Here is a 25,397-nt window from a genome sequence, read left to right on the forward strand (position 1 = left end):
GTAATTATACAGAAAGCCAATGAGTCATGGTATTTAGGTTGTGACAAAATACATGTGACTAGAAAACCAGTTGACATATGGCTTGTTGGAATGAACCTAAGGCAGGGTTTCACAAACTCGGTTCTAGGGACCCCAAGGAGTGCACATTGTTTTTGCCCTAGTACTACACAGCTGATTTAAATAAACGAATCAAGCTTTGAGAATTTGAATCAGCTGTGTAGTGTTAGGACAAAATATGCACCCCTTGGGGTCCCGAGGACCGAGTTTGGGAAATGCTGCCATAAGGCCAAGCATCCCGACAAATCGAGACCACTAGTGAGCTGCTTTACAACAAATAGCAAACATAACCTTGTCCTTTTCCAATAAATAAAGTTAGTCTCTTAAAAGCGGTTTATTGAAGGCGACTTGTATGGCTTTGTTTCATCCGGTATTCCCACATACATCTAAACACTCGCTGAAGCAATGCAACTTTAGTCCCAAACCTCAACTGTAGTGGTTTAGCCACCATTTAAAGGCAGACTAATAGCGCAATTGAAATTTAAAAGGCAATGTTTCAACGCTGCATATGTCAGCTCAAATTTCAAGTTGTAATATACCGTGGCTTTTCAGTGCTACGGATTGAATCAAGCCCAAGACCGTCAAACCATTTCTTACACATTCCCAATTAAAAGGTACCTCAAAACACTGCAGTGTAAGGCATATATACTCAGACCAAGAACACTCAATCATTAAATCATACTGTACACTCACATTATAGCTAGCACCTTGGTTTGACATTTTTATCCAACAACATTATCGATAAAACAAATTAATCAAATGAAACAATACGTTAAAATCAGGAGGTATGGCAGGTTTAATTTGAAACGAAACGATCTACGGCAATACTAGGCTTGCCTCAAACTATTTGGCAACTTAGTGCAAAACATCTCGCCCTTAGCAACATTTTAACCAAATATTTAGTCAGGAGATTTGGGTTGCATTCTGCCCAATCCTGCACAGATTACAGTATCATATTGCCCTGGCACTTCTCCAGATACTGTAAGAAGCTGATCACCTCCACATACACTGAATGTGTGCCTCTAGAATGTACCCATTAAAAAAAAATATATATATATATATTGCTTCAGGGCATTTGATCACAACAAACCTGTTGTCCATGATGTAGGGGGTTGTGTGGCTGTGTGCACACAGCCGTTAAAGGCCAAATCCTTCTGCCAATGAAATTCTAATTTCAACTTGGTCAGTCTGTCCACATGATTCCGGTGGCCATTTTAAAGACAATGGCACATTTGTGAATTTGCAAAAAATACAAAATCATAAAATACAAAATCTTTTTTTTCCATTCAGACAATCCCACTGCACACACAGTGAATAAACAGAGTCCTTTGAGTTCCATTCTGCACTGTGTATTAACCAAGTGACGAGTCAGATATCTCTGAGGTTAGCAGCAGACAGAAGTACTTCTCTCCCAGTGTCCAGCCCAAACCACTCCTTTCCAAAACTGTTCCATTAGCAGTTTTATTTCTGTTGTAATAAATAAACATCAGCCATCTTCTGGGTAGGAGGATGTATTGTTGCAGGCTGGATGCTCTGAGATGAAAGGAGCATGCTCACACTGGGCTAATCCTCCAGCTCCCAGAATTCACTGCAGGTCCTCTATCACTAGAAGGCTCATTGTGATTGGTTGTAATGTATCTGTCACGCAGCCTCCTCTGAGTGGGATTGAGCCATTTGTGGCACATTGGCTTGAGATCTGAGAGGGAAAAAGAAACATTGAAAGTAAAGCAGTCACCAATCTTTTTCAGGAATAGTGTGAACAGAGTAGCATTCTCCCTTTTAGAAGAGGTCTCTGGAGTGTAGTTGTGAGCCATGAGGGTTAACTTCTTGACGCTAGGAGGCAGAATTTTTATGTTTGGAAAAATAACGTTCCCAATGTAAACGGCCTATTTCTCAGGCCCAGATGCTAGAATATGCATATAATTGACAGATTAGGATAGAAAACACTCTAAAGTTTCCAAAACTGTCAAAATATTGTCTGTGAGTATAACAGAACTGATTTTGCAGGCAAAAACCTGAGGAAATCCAACCCGGAAGTGCCTCTTATTTTGAAAAATCCCTGTTCCATTGCCTGCCTATCCTCCATTTAAAGGGATATCAACCAGATTCCTTTTCCAATGGCTTCCACAGGTTGTGAACAGTCTTTAGACATAGTTTCAAGCTTTTATTCGGAAAAATGAGCGAGATATCAAATCGCGTCAGTGTCCTTGATTAGTTCTTGCGCGCGAAAGTTGTAGCTTGACATTTTATTTCTGTCTTGTATTGAATTACTTTACCCTCCAGTTGAAATATTATCGATTATTTATGCTAAAAACAACCTGAGGATTGATTATAAAAACGTTTGACATGTTTCTACGAACTTTACGGATACTATTTGGAATTTTCGTCTGCCCTTCAAGACCGGCACGAGCCTGTGGATTACTGAACATAACGCGCAAACCAATTGGAGGTTTTTGGATATAAAATCATCTTTATCGAACAAAAGGAACATTTATTGTGTAACTGGGAGTCTCGTGAGTGCAAACATCCGAAGATCAAAGGTAAGTGATTAATTTTATTGCTTTTCTGACTTTCGTGACCAATCTACATTGCTGCTAGGTGTTCGTAATGTTTTGTCTAGTAATCGATAAACTCACACAAACGCTTGGATTGCTTTCGCTGTAAAGCATATTTTCAAAATCTGACACAACAGGTGGATTAACAACAAGCTAAGCTGTGTTTTGCTATATTGCACTTGTGATTTCATGAATATAAATATTTTTAGCAATTTTCTTTTAATTTGGCGCTCTGCAATTCAGCGGTTGTTGACAATTAAACCAGTAAAGGGATCCGTGCGCCAAGAGGTTTTAAGTGTAGTATACCTACTGTGAGTCAGGGGATTATGGGTAGTGTAGTTTACCTGTTGTGGGTCATGTGACTCTGTACGAGGTGTCCGGCGGCGAGAGCGGACATCAGAGACAGTTCTCCTGCCAGGACGGTGGCACAGACCACGCTGGCCAACTGACGGGCATTATCCCCTGGACCAGTTAGACTGGCACCCTGCACACCCAGCATCTACAATGGACACGCATACGGGTTAATACATACCCTTATTGGAGGGGTACACACACACACACACACACACACACACACACACACACACACACACACACACACACACACACACACACACACACACACACACACACACACACACACACACACACACACACACACACACACACACACACACACAACCTGTAGACAGGATTGTTGTGGTGCCAGGTTGGTGCCCCCTCCTACAGTGCCCAGTTCTATAGAGGGCATGGTACAGCTGATATACAGGTCCTCTCCTTCAGGACCAACTTGCTCCATCAGAGTTATACAGTTACTACTGCCCACTGTCTGGGCTGGGTCCTGGAGAGAGAGAGGGAAGGGAGGGAGATTATATAGGAAAAATATATTTTTATTGGTTTAGGAAAGACAGAATCTCAGAAGATCAGACTTTTCTTTTTAAGTACCTGTCCACAGGCAATGTAGATAGCAGCTACGATGTTAGCAGCGTGAGCATTGAAGCCTCCTATACTACCAGCCATGGCTGAGCCCACTAGATTCTTATTGATGTTCAACTCTACTAGGGCAGTAGTACTGGTCTTTAGGACCTGGAGAGACAGAGAGCATCATCTCAAAACAAAGGAAGGGGGAAATCACTGTAGTGTCTAAAATATTTGCTTCCACCAGTTCAGTTCTTCCAAGTCGGTATGTCTCAGTGTGTATGTACCCTGTGTCTCAACGTAAAGACGTGCTCAAATTTGTTGGTACCTTACAGCTCATTGAAATAATGCTTCATTCCTCCTGAAAAGTGATGAAATTAAAAGCTATTTTATCATGTATACTTGCATGCCTTTGGTATGTCATAGAATAAAGCAAAGAAGCTGTGAAAAGAGATGAATTATTGCTTATTTTACAGAGATATTCTAAAATGCCCGGACACATTTATTGGTACCCCTTAGAAAAGATAACAAATAATTAGATTATAGTGATATTTCAAACTAATTAGTATCACGTCTCCAATCTCGTAATCAGTGATTCAGCCTATTTAAATGGAGAAAAGTAGTCACTGTGCTGTTTGGTGTCATTGTGTGCACCACACTGAACATGGACCAGAGAAAGCAAAGCAGAGATTTGTCTGAGGAGATCAGAAAGAAAATAATAGACGAGCATGGTAAAAGTAAAGGCTACAAGACCATCTCCAAGCAGCTTGATGTTCCTGTGACAACAGTTGCAAATATTATTAAGAAGTTTAAGGTCCATGGAACTGTAGCCTGGGCATGGCCGCAATAGGAAAATCGATCCCAGATTGAACAGAAGGATCGCGTGAATGGTAAAGAACCAAGGATAACTGCCAAAGAGATACAAGCTGAACTCCAAGGTGAAGGTACGTCAGTTTCTGATCGCACCATCCATCGCTTTTTGAGTGAAAGTGGGCTCCATGGAAGAAGACCCAGGAGGACCACTTTTGGGAGAATGTCCTTTGGAGAGATGAGTCAAAACTGGAGCTATTTGGCAAGTCACATCAGCTCTATGTTCACAGATGAAGAAATGAAGCTTTCAAAGAGAAGAACACCATACCTACAGTGAAACATGGAGGAGGCTGGGTTAGGTTTTGGGGCTGCTTTGCTGCGCCTGGCACAGGGGGCCTTCAATCTGTGCAGGTCACAATGACGTCTCAAGACTATCACGTACTGCCCAGTGTCAGAAAGCTGTCGTAGGTCATGCGTCCTCCAACAGGATAAATACCCAAAACACAGAGCTAAAAGCACCCAAGAATGGATAAGAACCAAACATTGGACTCTTCTGAAGTGGCCTTCTATGAGTCCTGATCTGAATCCTATTGAACATCTATGGAAAGAGCTGAAACCTGCAGTCTGGAAAAGGGACCCATCAAACCTGAGACAGCTGGAGCAGTTTGCTCAGGGAGAGTGGGCCAAACTACCTGTTAACAGGTGCAGAAGTCTCATTGAGAGCTACAGAAAACATTTGCAGTGATTGCCTCTAAAGGTTGTGCAACAAAATATTAGGTTACGGGTCCCATCATTTTTGCCCATGCCATTTCATTATTTACAATATTATGTTGAATAAAAAAATCAAAAGCAAAGTCTGATTTTTATTAAATATGGAATAAACAAATGGTGGATGCCAATTACTTTTGTCAGTTTCAAGTTATTTGAAAGAATTGTGCATTCTTCATTTTTTGTGGAGGGGTACCAACAGATTTGAGCACGTGTGTGTGTCTCCATTTGAGTATGCGTCTCCGTGTGAGCGTGCGTGTATCTGTGTGTATGGTTGTGAGTGTGTGTGGTTGTTGTAGCTGTAACATACCTCTCGGACCACCCTGGCGGGGACGGTGACCTCACACACAGCAGACTTTCCCCGACCCAGGATCCAGTTCATGGCTGAAGGTTTCTTATCAGTGCAATAGTTTCCGCTCACCGCTAGAACCTGGAGCTCAGGGAACTGCTGCTGGAGCCTGCTCACTGCCTGCTCTGTACCCTGCAGACACACACATAGACAGTTAATATGTGCTATTAGACACCAGAAACAGCATTCTTGTTATTCTGTGAAGTCCATTCCATCACCAGTAAGTAATTTCTCTGAAGAATGTAACCTCTCTAAAATGGACACCCTTACTGCTCCACTGCATTACCTTTTAGAATGGTCACACACACACACACACACACACAGAGCATAGTCTGACCTTAGAGAGCATGTTCATGCCCATGGCGTCTCCAGTGTGGGACTGGAAGCGGATGTAGAGGTTCCTCCCTGCTAGACCTACCAATAGCTTGTCCAGACGGGCAAACCTAACAAACAGAGGCAAATATGCAACTACTGTACAACAGAACAATACTATGTGACGGCCAATTTAAACTACATCATTGAGATCAGAGTAGCTATAAGTTGCCCCCAGTCACTGACCTAGGGTCAGTTATTTTCTATAATCCACATTAGGTGAGGTTCCAGGTATGATTGGATAATCTGATCATTATAACATGACCCAACCTATATATTGATCTGTGTGACCCTGAGGTGACTGTGACCTTTAACCCTTGACCCTGACCTGCTGGTGTGGTCGAAGGCATCCTTGATGGTCCTGAAACCCTCTGTGGTCTCCAGCCAGGCCTTGACCTCTACAGCCCGGCACGCTGAGGGCAGCCGTACAACAGGACCCCGCGTCATACCGTCAGCTAGCACCCTGCTGTGGCAACCGCCACTCAACTGGAGAGAAAAAGGAAGGTTAGAGGAGACAGAGTTAGCCTACGCTAGACATATACTCTACACTCAGAGAGTTAAACTACAATAGACGTATACTTTACACTCACAGCGACGGCCCGGCATCCTCTGTTTGTGCTGGCCACAAGGCAGCCTTCTGTCGTTGCCATGGGAACATGGAACTGCTTCCCATCCAATAGGAGAGGGCCAGCAACGCCCACTGGCACGGGCATGTAGCCAATGACGTTCTCACAGCAGGTGCCCATCACCTGATAAGACAGGAAAACATGGGATGGGTGAGGGCAGTACAACACTATACCTTACTGGGTTGATTTCAGACCAAGCTTACATCAACTGTCTGTTTCAGTAAACTGGATTAGTGGCAGTTGTAGTTCCTATGAGTAGGCTACCTTAGTGTAGTCATAGTCCTTGTAAGGAAGACAGGCCAAGGCAGAGGGTGATGGTAGTTTGGATGATAGCATCTCTCTCCGGATGACCACACCCCTCTCTGGTGTTTCCATGACAGCCTCCAGCTTATAAGTCAGGATGTTCCGTGATGTCACCAGCTCCATCACCTCGGCATTGCTAAGAAAACGAGCGCCCAACTTGAAAGAAGCATAGGCAGAGATCCATAAATACATATCAATATTAACACATCCAGTGCCTTCAGAAAGTATTCAATTGAGAAAAGCTGAAAAGTCTTGAATCAGTAAGTTTTCAACCCCTTTGTTATGGCAAGCCTAAGTCATTTCAGGAGTAAAAATGTGCAAAAAGAAATCAAATAAATTGTATTGGTCACATACACATGGTTAGCAGATGTTAATGCGAGTGTAGCGAAATGCTTGTGCTTCTAGTTCCGACAGTGCAGTAATATCTAACAATTTCCCAACTACTACCTAATACACACAAATCTAAAGGAATGAATGAGAAAATGTCCATATAAATATATGGATGGATGAGCGATGGCCGAGCAGCAAGGTGCAATTGATTGTATAAAATAGGGTAGACACATATGAGTAATGTAAGAAATTTAAACATTATTAAAGTGGCATTATTTAAAGTGACATTGTTTAAAGTGACTAGTGATCAATTTATTAGTGGCCAGTGATTGGGTCTCAATGTAGGCAGCAGTCTCTCAGAGTTAGTGGTCGTTGTTTAGCAGTCTGATTGCCTTGATATAGAAGCTGTTTTTTCAGTCTCTCGGTCCCAGCTTTGATGCAACTGTACTGGCCACGCCTTCTGGATGGTAGCGGTGTGAACAGGCAGTGGCTCGGGTGGTTGTTGTCCTTGATGATCTTTTTGGCCTTCCTGTGATATCGGGTGGTGTAGGTTTCCTGGAGGGCAGGTAGTTTGCCCCCACACCACCCTCTGGAGAGCCTTGCGGTTGAGGGTGGTGCAGTTGCCGTACCAGGCTGTGATACAGCCTGACAGGATGCTCTCGATTGTGCATCTGTAATAGTTTGTCAGGGTTTTGGGTGACAAGCCAAATTTCTTCAGCCTCCTGAGGTTGAATAGGCACTGTTGCGCCTTCTTCACCACACTGTCTGTGTGGGTGGACCATTTCAGTTTGTCTGTGATGTGTACACCGAGGAACTAAAAACTTTCCACCTTCTCCACTGCTGTCCCTGCGATGTGGATAGGGGGGTGCTCCCTCTGCTGTTTCCTGAAGTCCACGATCATCTCCTTTGTTTTGTTGACGTTGAGTGAGAGGTTGTTTTTCCTGACATCACACTCCGAGTACCCTCTCCTCGTTGTTGGTAATCAAGCCCACTACTGTGGTGCCGTCTGCAAACTTGATGATTGAGTTGGAGGCGTACATGGCCACGCAGTCATGGGTGAACAGAGAGTACAGGAGGGGGCTGAGCACGCACCCATGTGGGGCCCCAGTGCTGAGGGTCAGCGAAGTGGAGATGTTGTTTCCTACCCTCACCACCTGGGGGGCGGCCCGTCAGAAAGTCCAGTACCCAATTGCACAGGGTGTGGTTGAGACCCAGGGCCTCAAGCTTAAATGATGAGCTTGGAGGGTACTATGGTGTTGAATGCTGAGCTGTAGTCAATGAACAACATTCTTACATAGGTATACCTCTTGTCCAGATGGGATAGGGCAGTGTGCAGTGTGATGGCGATTGCATCGTGGACCAGCTGGGGCGGTATGCAAACTGAAGTGGGTCTAGGGTGGCCGGTAAGGTGGAGGTGACATGATCCTTGACTAGTCTCTCAAAGCCCTTCATGATGACAGAAGTGAGTGCTACAGGGCGGTAGTCATTTAGTTCAGTTATCTTTGCCTTCTTGGGTACAGGATGGTGGCCATCTTGAAGCATGTTGGGACAGCAGACTGGGATAGGGAGCGATTGAATATGTCCGTAAACACATCAGCCAGCTGGGTCTGCGCATGCTCCGAGGACGCGGCTAGGGATGCCGTCTGGGTTAGCAGCCTTGCTGCTGACGGCCACGAATAAGGAGAGGCGCAGTCCTTGTTATTGGGCCGCGACAGTGGCACTGTATTATCCTCAAAGAAGGCGTTTAGTTTGTCTGGAAGCGTGACGTCGGTGTCCGTGACGTAGCTGGTTTTCTTTTTGTAGTCCGTAATTTCCTGTAGACCCTACCACATACGTCTCGTGTCTGAGCCGTTGAATTGCGACTCCACTTTGTCACTGTACCGGCATTTCGCTTGTTTGATTGCCTTGTGGAGGGAATAACTACACTGTTTATATTCAGCCATATTCCCAGACCTCTTTCCATGGTTAAATGCGGTGGTTCGCACTTTATGTTTTGCGCAAATGCCGCCATCCATCCACGGTTTCTGGTTAGGGTAGGTTTTAATAGTCACAGTGGGTACATCATCTTCAATGCACTTCTTTATAAACTCACTCACTGAGTCAGCGTATAGATCAATGTTGTTATCTGAGGCTGACCGGAACATATTCCAGTCCGCTTAATCAAAACAATCTTGAAGAGTGGATTCCGATTGGTCAGACCAGCGTTGAATGGTTCTAGTCACTGGTACATCCTGTTTGAGTTTCTGCCTATAAGACGGTAGGAGCAAGATGGCATCGTGGTCGGATTTGCCGAAGGGAGGGCGGTGGAGGGCTTTGTATGCATCGCCGAAGTTAGAGTAGCAGTGATCGAGTGTATTACAACTGCGCAACCAATATGCCGATAGAATTTATGTAGCCTTGTTCTCAAATTTGCTTTGTTAAAATCCCCAGCTACAATAAATGCAGCCTCAGGATATATGGTTTGCAGTTTACATGGAGTCCAGTGAAGTTCCTTGAGGGCCGTCTTGGTGTCTGCTTGAAGGGGAATGTACACCGCTGTGGCGATTAGAGGTCGACCGATTAATCGGAATGGCCGATTAATTAGGGCCGATTTCAAGTTTTCATAACAGTCGGTATTTTTGGACACCGATTTGCCGATTTAACTTCTTTGGGGTAGGGGGCAGTATTTTCACGTCCGGATGAAAAGCGTGCCCAGAGTAAACTGCCTGCTACTCAGGCCCAGATGCTAGGATATGCATAGTATTAGTAGATTTGGATAGAAAACACTCTGAAGTTTATAAAACTGTTTGAATGATGTCTGTGAGTATAACAGAACGCACATGGCAGGCAAAAACTTGAGAAAAAATCCAACCAGGAAGTGGGAAATCTGAGGTTTGTAGGTATTCAACTCTTTGCTTATCCAAGATACAGTGGAAATGGGGTCATGTTGCACTTCCTAAGGCTTACACTAGATGTCAACAGTCTTTAATGAGAGGGGATTGAGTAAGGTCTCTCCCAGAGTGCCACGAGCTGACCATGCGCGTTCATCTGAGAGTTAGCTTGAGTTCCATTGCATTTCTGAAGACAAAGGAATTCTCCGGTTGGAACATTATTGAAGATTTATGTTAAAAACATCCTAAAGATTGATTCTATACTTCGTTTGACATGTTTCTACGGACTGTAACGGAACTTTTTGACTTTGTCTGGACCTAGTGCTCACGCCTCATGAATTTGGAATACTGGGCTAAACGCGCTAACAAAAAGGAGCTATTTGGACATAAATGATTAACTTTATCGAACAAATCCAACATTTATTGTGGAACTGGGATTCCTGGGAGTGACTTCTGATGAAGATCATCAAAGGTAAGTGAATATTTGTAATGGTTTTTCTGACTTCTGTTGACTCCAACATGGCGGATATCATGGCGGTTTGGCTTGATTTGTCGACTGAGCGCCGTACTCAGATTATTGCATGGTTTGCTTTTTCCGTAAAGTTTTTTTGAAATCTGACACAGCGGTTGCATTAAGGAGAAGTGGATCTAAAATTCCATGCATAACAGTTGTATCTTTTATCAATGGTTATTATGAGTATTTCTGTAAATTGATGTGGCTCTCTGCAAAATCACTGGATGTTTTGGAACTACTGAACATAACGCGCCAATGTAAACTGAGATTTTTGGATATAAATATGAACTTTACCGAACAAAACATAGATGTATTGTGTAACATGAAGTCCAATAAGTGTCATCTGATGAAGATCAAAGGTTAATGATTAATTTTATCTATATTTCTGCTTTTTGTGACTCCTCTCTTTGGCTGGAAAAATGGCTGTGTTTTTCTGTGACTTGACTCTGACCTAACATAATCGTTTGGTTTGCTTTCGTCATAAAGCCTTTTAGAAATCAGACACTGTGGCTGGATTTACAACAAGTGTATCTATCAAATGGTGTAAAATACATGTATGTTTGAGGAATTTTAATTATGGGATTTCTGTTGTTTTGAATTTGGCGCCCTGCAGTTTCACTGGCTGTTGACAAGGTGAGACGCTACCGTCCCACATACCCTAGAGAGGTAAAAAAATATATATACAGTGGGGAGAACAAGTATTTGATACACTCCCGATTTTGCAGGTTTTCCTACTTACAAAGCATGTAGAGGTATGTAATTTTTATCATAGGTACACTTCAACTGTGAGAGACGGAATCTAAAACAAAAATCCAGAAAATCACATTATATGATTTTTAAGTAATTAATTTGCATTTTATTGCATGGCATAAGTATTTGATCACCTACCAACCAGTAAGAATTCCAGCTCTCACAGACTTGTTAGTTTTTCTTTAAGAAGCCCTCCTGTTCTCCACTCATTACCTGTATTAACTGCACCTGTTTGAACTCGTTACCTGTATAAAAGACACCTGTCCACACACTCAAACAAACAGACTCCAACCTCTACACAATGGCCGAAACCAGAGAGCTGTGTAAGGACATCAGAGATAAAATTGTAGACCTGCACAAGGCTGGGATGGGCTACAGGACAATAGGCAAGCAGCTTGGTGAGAAGGCAACAACTGTTGGCGCAATTATTAGAAAATGGAAGAAGTTCAAGATGACGGTCAATCACCCTCGGTCTGGGGCTCCATGCAAGATCTCACCTCATTGCCTGCTAACATGAATTTCTTATAATTAGGGAAATTGTGTCACTTCTCTTGCGTTCCGTGCAAGCCGTCAGGGTATATGCAGCAGTTTGGGCCGCCTGGCTCATTGCGAACTGTGTGAAGACCATTTCTTCCTAACAAAGGCCGTAATTAATTTGCCAGAATTGTAAATAATTATGACATAACATTGAAGGTTGTACAATGTAACAGCAATATTTAGACTTAGGGATGCCATCCGTTAGATAAAATACGGAACGGTTCTGTATTTCACTGAAAGAATAAACGTTTTGTTTTCGAAATGATAGTTTCCGGATTCGACCATTTTAATGACCAAAGGCTCGTTTTTCTGTGTGTTATTATGTTATAATTAAGTCTATGTTTTGATATTTGATAGAGCAGTCTGACTGAGCGATGGTAGGCAGCAGCAGGCTCATAAGCATTCATTCAGACAGCACTTTTGTGCGTTTGCCAGCAGCTATTGCGCTGTTTATGACTTCAAGCCTATCAACTCCCGAGATTAGGCTGGTGTAACCGATGTGAAATGGCTAGCTAGTTAGCGGGGTGCATGCTAATAGCGTTTCAAACGTCACTCGCTCTGAGACTTGGAGTAGTTGTTCCCCTTGCTCTGCATGGGTAACGCTGCTTCGAGGGTGGCTGTTGTCGATGTGTTCCTGGTTCGAGCCCAGGGAGGAGCGAGGAGAGGGACGGAAGCTATACTGTTACACTGGCAATACTAAAGTGCCTATAAGAACATCCAATAGTCAAAGGTATATGAAATACAAATCGTATAGAGAGAAATAGTTATATAATTCCTATAATAACTACAACCTAAAACTTCTTACCTGGTAATATTGAACTCATGTTAAAAGGAACCACCAGCTTTCATATGTTCTCATGTTCTGAGCAAGGAACTTAAACGTTAGCTTTCTTACATGGTACATATTGCACTTTTACTTTCTTCTCCAACACTTTGTTTTTGCATTATTTAAACAAAATTGAACATGTTTCATTATTTATTTTATTTATGTATTATATTAAGTTAAAATAAGTGTTCAGTATTGTTGTAATTGTCATTATTACAAATAATTTTTTGTTTATTTTTTAAATCATAATAATAATCGGCATTTTTGGTACTCCAATAATGGGTATTGAAAAATCATAATCGGTCGACCTCTAGTGGCGATAACTGACGAGAAATATCTTGGGAGATAATTTGGTTGGCATTTGATGGTAAGGAATTCTAGGTCGGGTGAGCAGAAGGACTTGAGTTCCTGTACGTTGTTATGATTACACCATGAGTCGTTAATCATGAGGCATACACCCCCACCTAGAAATGGAAAAGGAGCTAAGCACAGACAAAATCCTAGAGGAAAACCTGGTTCAGTAGGCTTTCCACCAGACACTGGGAGATGAATTCACCTTTCAGCAGGACAACAACCTAAAACGCAAAGCCTAATCTACCCCGGAGTTGCTTACCAAGAAGACAGTGAATGTTCCTGAGTGGCTGAATTACAAGTTTGACTTAAATCTGCTTGAAAATCTATGGAAGACTTGAAAATGGTTGTCTAGCAATGATTAAGTTTGACACCAGTACACTTTTAACGTGGCGAATGCCCACCCCTGCTCAAAAAGCTCCTCTAGGAACATAAGGAAGTCCCTCTCAGAGCACTAAAAAAGGAAGAAGTCCTTAATCTTGGCACCAGAGCTCAAACAATTTCCACCAATACGCATACAGCCTCTCGTGGAGGGCACCCTTGCAGACTGAATGGCAGCAATAATATCAGGGGCCAGGCCCATAGGAACCAAATCTCCGGCCTTGCTTGCCAAACCTGCCCGAGCACCTGGGACAACAGGTCCCTGCGCAACGGGAGTTTCCACGGGTCCCAGCCTGAAAGGCAAATGATCTCCGCAAACCAAGGCTGCCTGGGCCAACGGGGAGCCACAAGAATCAATGATAATCCCTCCCTGCGCACCCTCTCCAACGTGGGCGGAATCAGAACCACTGGCGAAAACGCGTACAGGAGGGTTCCGAGGCCATTGGTGCGCCAACGGGGCACTCGGGTCCCACATCAAGAAAAATAGACCACTGTGCATTTTCTTGCTATGCGTAAAGATCAACATCAGCCCTGCCAAAAATGGCCCATACCTGGAAAACCACCCAGGGGTGTAGCCTCCCTTCCTGAGAGACAGGGTCCCACCTGGATAAAATTTCTGTGCCAGAGTTGAGGCAACCGGGGACATGCGTCACCCAAAATGAGAGCATGTTCACACTGCTCACCAGCAAAAGGGAGTGAGCAAAGGTCAGGAGGGAGAGAGACAGTCTCTCCCCCTCTGTTAATGCACGCCAACACTGACATATTGTTGGTTCTGACCACCACAAGCCAGCCTGACAAAAGCAGGGAGAAGCACCAGGTACATCGTGAGGCACTCAGGGTAAATTATATGCAGTGGGCTCTGCACCGGTGTCAATACCCACCCGAATCAAGTTGCCTTCATACAGCGCACACCGATGAGTTTTTCCCGATCACCTTGCGGGATACAACTCAGCCCATGGGAGCCAATAGAAAAGGGTCCCACCACTGGGTCATGGCCCATAGGCCTGACACGGACACTCAAAGCCACCGGCTTAGGCTGCGAGATACGTCCAGGTGGGTGGCTATCACTCAGAGCTGATAGGGTCGCGTCAATAGCCCCATGGTAATGACTTCCATCACAGAAGCCATCATCCCAATAGGCATAGGAACTCACGTGTGACCCAGACAAAATTTGGCTAAGCAGAAGCAGAACCCAGACACCCTCCGTGGGGATAGAAAAGCGTGAGTGAGTCTAGCTTGAGACCCAGAAGCAGAATGTGCTGAGATGGAGTCAGATACACATTTTTCTGGTTTCTTATTAAGCTAGAGACTGAATACGGGACAGAAGCAAGGCTTTTTTAAATACCGCTTGCCCTCTCTACTCCGCTGCCACCAGCCAATCGGCTGTAATAGCTGGCGGAAATAGCTGGCGGATCGTGAGCATTCTGAGTTTGTAGACTGAGGTGCTTGCTGAGGTCACGTAGGTCTAGAATGGAACGCATATCCTCCAGTTCCAGCCTTCCTGGAGCTTTGACAGAGGAACCACTCGGGTTGCCTGCTTCTGGAGACCGGAGGATATTTCCTCCCTCAAAACAGGAGCTGAGGCCTCGGGAACAGTTGACGTGTTGACGCTGCAGAAGCGTGGGGGACGCACAACAAATTGTAGCCTGTACCCTGACGTCACTGTTCAATGATCCAGGGTGACACTGCGCATGCACGCCATTGGTTGGCGCAGACAGTGAGCCTCCAGTGACCTTCCATCTGAAGAGGCGGGACACCACCTTGTGGACTGGGAGAGATTGGTTCTTCATCCATTTCCACCACTCTTGACAACAGTGTGTGTGAATGTGGATGAGGGACACTTTTCATCAAACTCACATGCGGGAGACAACACTTCTGACATCCGTGAACACTGTGGAATTTTGGAGTTGAAAAAAAGGTTTACCTAAAGCCCGACCCACAATGGGTCCCATGGCTCCAGCGATAAGTGATGTAGCCCGATTGACAGTACTGTCGTCACAACGAGCCTGGCTGGCACCCAGCACTGGAACAACTGGCTGGCACCCAGCACTGGACCACACGTATTAAAAATAGACCCAGGGGAAAAAACATTATCATGGAGGTTACTGGCGACAGGTACTGGCTCTCCAGCTTTTTAGCACCTTGTAACCTAGCTGGGAATAGGAAAGATGGCTCTGAAAAACAGACCCCTTCTGTGGTAACAGACGGGCGATTCATAATCTAATCTTATTCCCAGGAATGAAAAGCGCTGAGCTGGAGAAAGACAGCTCATTTCTGTGTGGGGGATAATAGCATGGTCGTGTCCAACCCTGCTTGTTCCCTCGACTCCGCTACCAACCATCAATCGCCTACAGGTTCCATAACCGTTATCACTAGAGACCTCATTAGGGACTAGTGAGATACAGGCAGGAATCAGCAATGAATCCCAGTAATGAGCCATCTATGGGGGAGGGGTGACCCGTTGTGGACAGAGAGTGAATCGCCCAACTTACTACTCCCACTCTGAGGAGATTGATATAACCCTTGAACCCTGTGAATACCATGGAACACGTGGTACCAGAGGGCATTAAACATGGACGAGCTTCCAACACACATTGTGCTTCTGTATAACCTGCATGAAGCCAGGCCCCCTTATGGGCACAGAGGGCTCCGGCAATGGCTGACGTAATACCCCATTTGCCGTAACAAAACGTAGGGGCACTGTCGTCACAGACATTTTTGTGGAGCGGTGCAGCTGCTCGGCGTCTACTTCCTCATAGGAGTAGCATGCAAGCCCCCGCTCTCACTACTCCCTCCAACTCCAGGAATTGAGAATAGGAATGGGGTTGCCAAAGCGCTGGGGGGACACTAGTAAGCTTCATTCACCGGAAGTTATGCATGCTAGACGACGTTAGCCACGAGGCTCTTTAGTCTAAGCTAGCCTCTTTGACTGCAGCACGGTCCGTTCAGAATAACCAAGCGACCGGGACCTAAATCCTTCTGGGAAGAGAGGCAAGCGGTGCTTAACCAAGGCAGACACAGGCAGCAGGGGTATACCCACATAATTTGTTCACCCACTCGTTGAATAACCTCACGTAACCAGCGACAGAGTGCACAGGAGCCAGGAAACATTCGACCTGACCAACGACCCGAAATGTCGCCGCAACTCAGATGAGGTACAGGCACTCGGGAGAAGAAGTCACTATCAACAACACCAAGACCCCTAAAGAATCCTACACGATTGACAAGAGAACCTCCGCCGCGGACTAGTAGTGGAACAGTGCCAGCCGTCCCCTAGTCTCATACACAAAAAAAGCAAGGGCATGCACCGAGCAGAAACATAAAAGACAACCATCACAGACATTGGGGCATGGTCGCGAACCCGGCTTATTAGCCTTCGTTGTTTCGGTCACGTTAGCCATCTTACTTATTGCTATAACCAGGCAAATCGAAGAATAACTAATTGTTTGTGATTAGGAAACTTATGAGAACCATACAAACTTCAGCACACAACGTCCAGGGGGTGAGCAAGCTCTACCAATAATGGACAGTGTGCGCAATGCAAAACAGTCTCGTGTTCCAATTGCTTTAATAGCGTGAAAAGCGGAATAATTGAAGGAATGAATCCGAGCCTCACGCTTATCGCCTGTGGAAGAAGAGGCTTCCAGCGAAGTGCAGATTTTATTGGCCTTGTCAGGCGTGATTGTAGATCCTTCAACCAAAGTCACGATAGTGCAACTCCCCATAGTATGTTGTACCGAAGTTGACTGACTGAAAAGGAACCGTGTTTAAGTATTGTGAGCAAAGAATGGTAATATTTCTAAGTGTTGAGTGGTTGTTCTGTGTTTTAATACAGTTGTGTTTAACATAGTATGGTGCTGGATCCTGAGCGCAGTTGTGTAAAGGGGAAGCTCACCTCAGGGTTCCTGAGGATGGACAGACACTGGTCCAGGGAGCGGGGCTGGGAGGGGGGGTTGGGGAGAGACGTAGTTGTGTCTGGAGTTGGGGTAAAGAAAGGAGGTGTGGGGGACACACTGTCCCCTAAACTCTGAGGGAGAGGTCCATTCAGAGAGAAGGGACCATTCTGCACCATTGAGGCCACCAGGGGTTGAATCACCTCAACTACAGAGAGAAAGAGAGTGAGTGAGAGAGAAAGAAAGTGGATGGGAGAGATAACAATAAGACCAACAGACTTATAAACAGAGGAGTCTCAAAACAAATCAAGCACAATAACCTTGGCTCAGCTTACCTCTTTCCTCTTTGGCCGCTATGTTAGAATCAGTTTTAGCCAAAGGGTTTGGGGTGCTGTTGGTTGTCAGGGATGTTTTAGCAGGTGCAGGATCCCTCCTGCAGCAGTCCTCAGCCCCCTTATGGCTCAGTGCAGGGGCGGAGATAGAGGTAGAGATGGAGCTCTTTAGGGACAACTCTGTCTCAGCCGGCTCAAAGAAGACATACTTCACAGCCAGCAGCAGAGCCAGACCCAGGGTTATCACCTGCTCCAGCTCCATACTAACGAGAGAAGAGAGAGCTGAAAAACTTTACAAGATTTTGCTTTCACAGACTGTTTCTTTTTTATTTATTTAACTAGGCAAGTCAGTTAAGAACAAATTCTTATTTTCAATGACGGCCTAGGAACAGTGGGTTAACTGCCTTGTTCAGGGGTAGAACGACAGATTTTTAACTTGTCAGCTCGAGGATTGGATCTAGCAACCTTTCGGTTACTGGCCCAACGCTCTAACCACTAGGCTACCTGCCGCCCCAGTTGAGGCCGAGTCACCAAGAACAGAAGGGCAGAGGGAGAATGTTCTAGAAATAGTCCAGTCCACCACCCAGAGGTGGGAGAGGTGATATAATGACTTACCTGGTGAGCGGTATCGGCCAGAGAGTGTAGTCTTGGTCCATCCTCTGGACTGTAGGCCCATCGAGAGCTAGACTACTGCTGGCGCCCTCCACTGTCCGGTTCTGACCTGGCTGCTCTGACACAAGACGACTGTGGGCATGGACCAGAACCAGACCTAGAGACTACAGGAAGAGAAGAGACCACATTCTTTATGCACATATTCTTTATGCTGTTCTTTCTCCATATGACCTTGACTATCTGGGTTACGGTTGTTAACTAAGGGTTCGGGGTAGTGCTAAGGTTGGTCAATTTTTACCATGATTATTTTAACCCTCTGTGTAACAGGGTTTGGTTTGTTGTCCTCCTCTTCAGCCATAACACGGGCAAAGTGACTCAGCTGCCAGACGGGACGGCCCTCGCGGCTCTCCCTGGACAGCTACACACAAACACACACACAGGGAGAAAGAGGTGAGGAGATGTTACACACACACACGTCTGAAAACCCTCCCTTCACATGCCGACTCTTATCTTAAAGACCAGAGAGAACAGACAGACACACACAAGCTCAAACGCAGACAGACACAATTTCAGACACACACCTCAGAATCTTTATTCCTGTGCCCATCCTTACCTCGAGGACCAGGGAAACGCAGGCAGGGAAGAAGGTCATGAAAACAAAGTAGTTGGCCAGGACAGACATGCAGCCGAAACAACACATCATCTCCAGCTGACGCACACCTGACATGGTGCCCACTCCAATGACCAGACACTCCACCAAGGCATCCAGGGTGAAGGTAGGACCCAGGATAGCCATGCCCTGAGAGATGTTCTCTCTCACCTCCTCCTATATAGAAAAACACACATATAGGTTAGGATTTCCCTTTACATAAACCACTAAATCCCATTGATTTAAAGAATCTCTGTTCCGCTGGTCAAGAGTGCAGCTCCGGTATAAAAGTTAGTTCAGAAGTCTCACATCAGCAAAGCTATGATAATAGTGAGTTACTCCAAAAATGCCAGTAGCCAGCCACTGTTTCTTGAGACAACAGTTGCGTCCCAATATTCTTTCTTGGCTTCCCAGAGATGTGTGGGCAGTCTGGGCACCATAGACATACATATATTAGTGTTTTATGTACTCTGTGGAAGGCACTGAGAGAGGTTGCTTACCTGTGAGTTGGAGCTAAGGGCAAACTTGGCCAGGGTACAGGCCTTGGACAGGTCAATGAGGAGCAGGAAGAATGGCAGAGCTTCACTGAGGAGAGAAAACACAGTTACGTTCCATAAAGAGGTTCTGGATAACATGTAAGACAAGTGTAAGGACTGGGATAGGGATTTCACATTTGACTGTTCGAGTACTCACTTTACTTCTTTTCAGAGTACTCAAAAAAAATAATAAATCAGGTATTTTTAGAACAATGCCCGCACTGTGAAAAAATGTGCGCGCATGTATCTATACTGAACAAAAATATAAACGCAACATGCAACAATTTAATTGATTTTACTGAGTTAGTTCATGAGGAAATCAGTCAATTTAATTAGGCCCTAATCTATGGATTACACATGACTGGGAATAAAGATATGCATCGGTTGGTCACATACCTTTACAAAAAAGGGCCTCAAAATGGGCATCAGGATCTCGTCATGTTATTTTTGGCATTCAAACTGAGATCGATAAAATGCAATTGTGTTCGTTATCCGTAGCGTATGCCTGCCCATACCATAACCCCACCGCCACCAAATTTGCTAAAATGATGTTGGAGGCAGTTTATGGTAGAGACATTAATATGCTGACTGCTGGACATTCCTGCAGTCAGCATGTCAATTGCATGCTCTATCAAAACTTGAGACATCTGTGGCATTGTGTTTTGTGTCACAAAACTGCACATTTTAGAGTGAACTTTTATTGTCCCCAGCACGAGGTGCACCTAAGTAATGATCATGCCATTTTAATCAGCTTCTTGATATGCCACACCTGTCAGGTGGCTGTCTTATCTTGGCAAAGGAGAAATGCTCACTAACAGGGAAGTAAACTAATTTGTGAACAACATTTGAGAGAAATACACCTTCCTGGGATCTTTTATTTCAGCTCATGAAACATGGAGCCAACACTTTACATGTTGCATTTATATTTTTGTTTAGTGTATATGCCAACAGTGCGCAATAATGGCTAATTTATAATAACTATTACAAATAAATCCCAATTGCCCAAAAATATCAATAAAAACAAGTGCCATTTAAGATCAATTTACTGAAACCTTAAAATCAACTGGTTATATTATATATTGTAAAACAATCTCCAAAAAGGTAGTAACCTCAGCAGTGGCGCATGCTTGTAGAAGCCTATGGAATAGCCTTGTTTATAGTAGGGATGCACAATATAAAAATTGCTGAACATATCGGAATCGGACGATATTAGCTAAAAATGCAAACATCGGTATCGGCCCATGTCTAGTTTAACGCCGATGTGCAAAACCGATGTCAAAGCTGACGTGTATACCTGTATAACGTAGGTACATGCTGTAATGACGCCACGTAAAGTGTTGCGCTACACGTGCAACACAGCATTCATAACCTAGCCGACAAAGTCTGCTGTGTGGATCAAGCAGTCATTTGAAAGAGTAGGACATTTTCAGCGCGATAACTCAAAAGGCGAAATCCATTAAAGCCTATATAATGAAATAAATTCGCCGACTGGTCGAGCACCAGTACACACTACCATGTGAGCTATTTTTCAGATGTTGCCCTACGGGAGTTACACAGTAATAGCGTCACTGCTATTAGCTTCAAGACATACATACTATGGAACGCCGTTTGAGTCTTTGCATGTCAAAAAAGATACAGTAGCACTGTCAAAGCTGTACAAAGAAGTCTGCAAACAAGCAAACACCGGCCACGAATGATGTGTTTACAATAGCGCGTTGGTAATAAAGTATAATTTGTTCGAACGCAACTTCTGGGGTAGCTAGCTTTAGCTTGGTACCTAGCTAGCACCAATACAACCAGCCTGAAAACAATGACCAGTAGAAACTGCACTCATTTTCATTATTCTCAGCAATGATTTAGGAATCCGTGTAAGTATTAGCTAGGTTGCCACTTGTTCGCCTATTGAAATTGAACTTAATGAAAATAAATGGCTAGCCAGCGAATTAACCCTGTTGCCCAAAGCTAACGTTATAAGCATCCAGGTAACTTCATCTGGCTAGTGAGGCTCGACCGGAATTGGTTGTGTTGTGAAGGTAGCCACAATAAGGATTAGGCACAATAGAGGAATTTGCGGTTTGCCTTCAAAATAAAGTGTCATTGACAGTAATGCAAATGAATACAAATAGCAGAATTATGCAATACATTTATTTTGAAGGCTAACCACAGTCCACTATTGTGGCTAATCCTTATTGTGGCTAGCTTCACATAGATGGGTCCGACCACCATTAATCAAATAAAAACTGTCTTATAAATTAGAGTTATTTTAAAATGATGACACCTAGCTATACACCTGCATCCACTATATATATATATTGTAATGAAACAGCAGAGAGCAGGTCTCGATCCCTCGACCTTCTAGCCCGAGGTCCGGCGTGCTACCGACTGTGCCGCAAAAGCATGCTCAAGCGGCAGAGCCGATTTCCGCGCTTATAAACCCAGGGTCGTTACACTACTCCCTCCTTTCAAAGAGCGCGTCCTCGCGCTAGCTTGCGACTCTACGTCTTACAGGAACGCGCTCACCGGCCAGGCACATGCACTGTCGTGGATGCAAGGTCCGATCACTTCTGACACCAGTGTAATGAAACAGCAGAGAGCAGGTCTCGAACCCTTGACCTTCTAGCCCGAGGTCCGGCGCGCTATCGACTGTGCCACAAAAGCATGCTCAAAGCGGCAGAGTCGATTTCCGCGCTTATAAACCCAGGGTCGTTACAATATATATACACACACACATGACCAGCACTGTAGGTGCGTGAGACAACTTTACCAGCATCATAGCATACGTATCGATTAATCGTTGTGACATGAAATACAAGTGATAGTGTAATCAATGTGTAATAACTATGTAAAAAATGTATTAACTCGTTAAATGATTATGTAACGTGCAGTCATATTCAGGTCCTGATTGGTCAACAAGCTTATTTGACACGTCAAATAATGTTATCTACTGGTGATTGTTTTCTTTTTTGACAAGCAAAGACCCAAACGGCGTTCAATAGAAATCCAGGTTGAGAATGAAACGACGAAACGACTGAACAACGAAACAGCACAGCAAGTGAAAGAAGTAGGTTTTGATTATGTTTTACTAGTAAATGGGAACATACGTAAATGCAAACAAAATAATTTTTGGGTCAGTGTGGTGTGTGTGTAACCTTTACTTAACTAGACAAGTCAGTTAAGAATTCTTATTTATTTATAATGATGGCCTACCCTGGCGACGCTGGGTCAATTGTGCACCGCCCTATGGGACTCCCAATCACGGCCGGATGTGAAACAGCCTTGATTCAAACCAAGGACTGTAGTGACACCTCTTGCACCGAGTTTCCGTGCCTTAGACCGCTGTGTCCATGTGTGTGTGTTAAGTATTTAACTGTACTAGAATGCTTAAAAGGCCACCAAAATGTTAAATATCGGGTATAGTTTTTTTTGCAGAGGAAAATATCAGATATCGGTATCAGCCAAAAATGTATCTTATTGGTGCTTCACTATTTTATAGTAAAAAACATTATGTAATATAACAAAATAAAATAGGCCAGCATATTGTGAAGTGTTTCGCATCTCACATCTGGAAAAGTTATTCTCAAACATAGTTCGGCGAGTCAAGTAAGAGGATGCTTACTTTAGGCCTGTCAACTCTTTCCCCAGGAAGTGAATGACCACGGTGCTGAAGACAAAGCTGGAGAATACTGTGAAGAGACCCGCTATACCTAGAGGCAACACAGAACAGACCATAACATATTAACAATCATAACATACATCCACAGGTGGGTGTTAGTTACATGTACACAAGACAATAGATGTTTGTATCGTTACAGTTCTTGTGAAATGAGACTTACCAAGGATGTACTTGGAGCCCAGCTGGCGAAGGTTCTGGAACTGAAAGTAGATGTACACGATGGCCATGCAGCGTGTCAACGTTAGAATGATTACATCACTGTTTAGGATTCTCTGTAGAAGGAGAAAGCATTTCATTTAATATTCTTTCCAAACATGACTGATGTCTTTGCTGTGGTGGTGTCACAGCAGCTTTAAAATGCAACACTAATCTTGGTAGAATAGAATAAAACATAATAATTGTCCCAGAGGGTCCACTTTCTATTGTGTGCCAGGCCAGCTCACCTCCTGTAGTTTGGGACAGCCATTGCTCCAGCTGCAGATCTGGTCGCTAGTGGCCAGGTTGTTCATGGACATGAGACAGACGGTCAGGGCAATGGTGCCCACAATCACCTCCCAGGGGTGAGACGCCACCATCAGGCCATGCAGCCTGAACACCCCATTCAACATGGTGGATACACACCGGGTTAACACCTGGCTGGAGTCACTGGAGAAGCACGGCGAAAAAGTAACATGGTCACTCTCTCTCACACACACACACACAGTTCTTGGTCACTGAGTGACTTACCTTTAAAAAACGAACCCCCTAACCCTGTTAATTAACATGTTTCAAAACAAGACTGACAGAAAACACACCCACCGCTTGCCTAACCTTAGCTTTATGAGTTATGACTAGGCAAGACTAACAACATAGCTAGCTAGCAAAGGAGATAACGTCAGCTACAGTAACTAGTAAACAATACAAATAGCAAACGTCTAGCTAACCAGCTATGACCACCATTACGTAGCTGACATATCTCACTACATCGTTCATTAACTTGCGTATCTGACAGCATGGTAAGTTAACTAGTAGTAGTTAGCAGCAGTATCGTTACCTTGCTAACTTACTAGCTGTCACTCCCAGCCCAAGTCCAGTGTGACTGCGAATGTCTCGAAATCAAGGTCATTTTATGCCACGCTATTATAAGATCAACCACTCACAACATTAAAGTAATTTTAACTTAATCGCTTACATGTAAGAGCAAAAAAGAAGTACCTTCATTTAAGAGTCGTGTATGTTCAATTGACCCATCCACAGGCACACGGCTTGTGGTCTGATGTAATCCGCTCACAAAAAATGGCGAATGAGGAAATCGTCTGGTTACTGCGTCAAATGGTGGGCGTGGTTAAAACGTAGGCCTTAGCTCAGAGTAGTGCCGCCTTCACATATTGTCGGAACAAGGAAATGTCCGACTTGCTGAATCCATGAACGCGGCACGTATATAAACACAAACTGTTAGCAAGTCAGAAATGTCCTAGTTCCGACTAGGACATGAATGCAGCATAGGTCTGAAGACTTATGTAAATAAGGTATTTATGTTTTTTATTTAAAAGGTTTTATAAACCTGTTTTCGGTTTGTCATTATGGCGTATTGTGTGTAGATCGATGAGGGAAAATGTATTTAATACATTTTACAATAAAGCTGTAACGTAACAAAATGTGGAAAAGGGAAGGGTAATACTTTCCGAATACACTGTATATATTAATTGCTTTGTACCTTTGAATCAACATTTCTCATGTTGAGCAGAGTATCCACCTAATGTTTTACAAACTCATATCAAACCCATATCATTGTTTTTCAAAGCCTGTGACACAGACAAAGGCCCTGAAGTGAGAAGTTTTGCAAACATTACTCCAGTCTGTCTTTATGTTACACCACTTGATCCCTGTTGGAGCTCTATTTGCTCTTATTATCAGATATAGGACACCTGAAAATATTTTTAGGTGTGCTTGATTTAAATTGAAATTAGCAGTTTTGGGACCATTGTTTCCATTATACAGCTCAAATTATTGTTATTAGTCAAAGAAATTGAAGTTATGTCCATCATGAAGTTATGTTCGTCTCTTGCAATGGGAATGGATCCCTTTGTTTCCTGGCTAGAGCACCACTGGCACTGGTCTGAGCCATGTAGGACTCCCGAGTGGCGCAGCGGTCTAAGGCACTGCATCTCAGTGCTGGAGGCGTCACTACAGACCTCGGTTAAATTCGAGGCTGTATCACAACCGGCCAGAGGTGTAAAGTACTTAAGTACTACTTTAGTAGTTTTTTGGTGTATCTGTACTTTACAATTCATATTTTGACTATTTTTACTTCACTATATTCCCAAAGAAAATGATGTACTTTTTACTCCATACATTTTCCCTGACACCCAAAAGTACTAGTTACAATTTGAATGATTAGCAGTA

The 25,397-nt window shown here is 44.0% G+C and overlaps 1 protein-coding gene across 2 annotated transcripts; it reads right to left on the reverse strand.

Moving 5' to 3' along the window:
- Positions 1-376: 376 nt before the first annotated feature.
- On the reverse strand, positions 377-24,308 carry LOC120026347 (3-hydroxy-3-methylglutaryl-coenzyme A reductase-like). 2 transcript variants are annotated; one of them, XM_038971188.1, is made up of 19 exons: positions 24,207-24,308; positions 23,456-23,657; positions 23,173-23,284; positions 22,956-23,043; positions 19,304-19,388; positions 18,768-18,980; positions 18,453-18,572; positions 18,158-18,318; positions 17,546-17,805; positions 17,213-17,418; positions 6,720-6,914; positions 6,420-6,578; positions 6,158-6,315; positions 5,795-5,900; positions 5,419-5,589; positions 3,558-3,698; positions 3,295-3,453; positions 2,957-3,111; positions 377-1,753 (listed from the first exon to the last, which is right to left on the reverse strand). In XM_038971188.1, the coding sequence occupies exons 2-19, from the start codon at positions 23,618-23,620 to the stop codon at positions 1,699-1,701; spliced, it is 2,709 nt and encodes a 902-aa protein (XP_038827116.1). In that variant the 5' UTR covers positions 23,621-23,657; positions 24,207-24,308; the 3' UTR covers positions 377-1,698. The 2 variants fall into 2 exon arrangements, with proteins under 2 accessions (XP_038827116.1, XP_038827115.1); XM_038971187.1 differs by having other exon boundaries at positions 24,184-24,253.
- Between the last annotated feature and the right edge of the window lie 1,089 nt (positions 24,309-25,397).

This window comes from Salvelinus namaycush, chromosome 31 (assembly GCF_016432855.1).
Source record: "Salvelinus namaycush isolate Seneca chromosome 31, SaNama_1.0, whole genome shotgun sequence".
Lineage (NCBI taxonomy): Eukaryota > Metazoa > Chordata > Actinopteri > Salmoniformes > Salmonidae > Salvelinus > Salvelinus namaycush.

Coding starts and splice junctions, on each gene's coding strand:
- LOC120026347 (XM_038971187.1), bottom strand. CDS start 24,212: ATGAAGGTACTTCTTTTTTGCTCTTACAT. Junction 5,901..6,157: donor GCCTTCGACCACACCAGCAG/GTCAGGGTCAAG, acceptor TCTGTTTGTTAG/GTTTGCCCGTCTGGACAAGC. Junction 1,754..2,956: donor AGTCACATGACCCACAACAG/GTAAACTACACT, acceptor TTTCCCTCTCAG/ATCTCAAGCCAATGTGCCAC.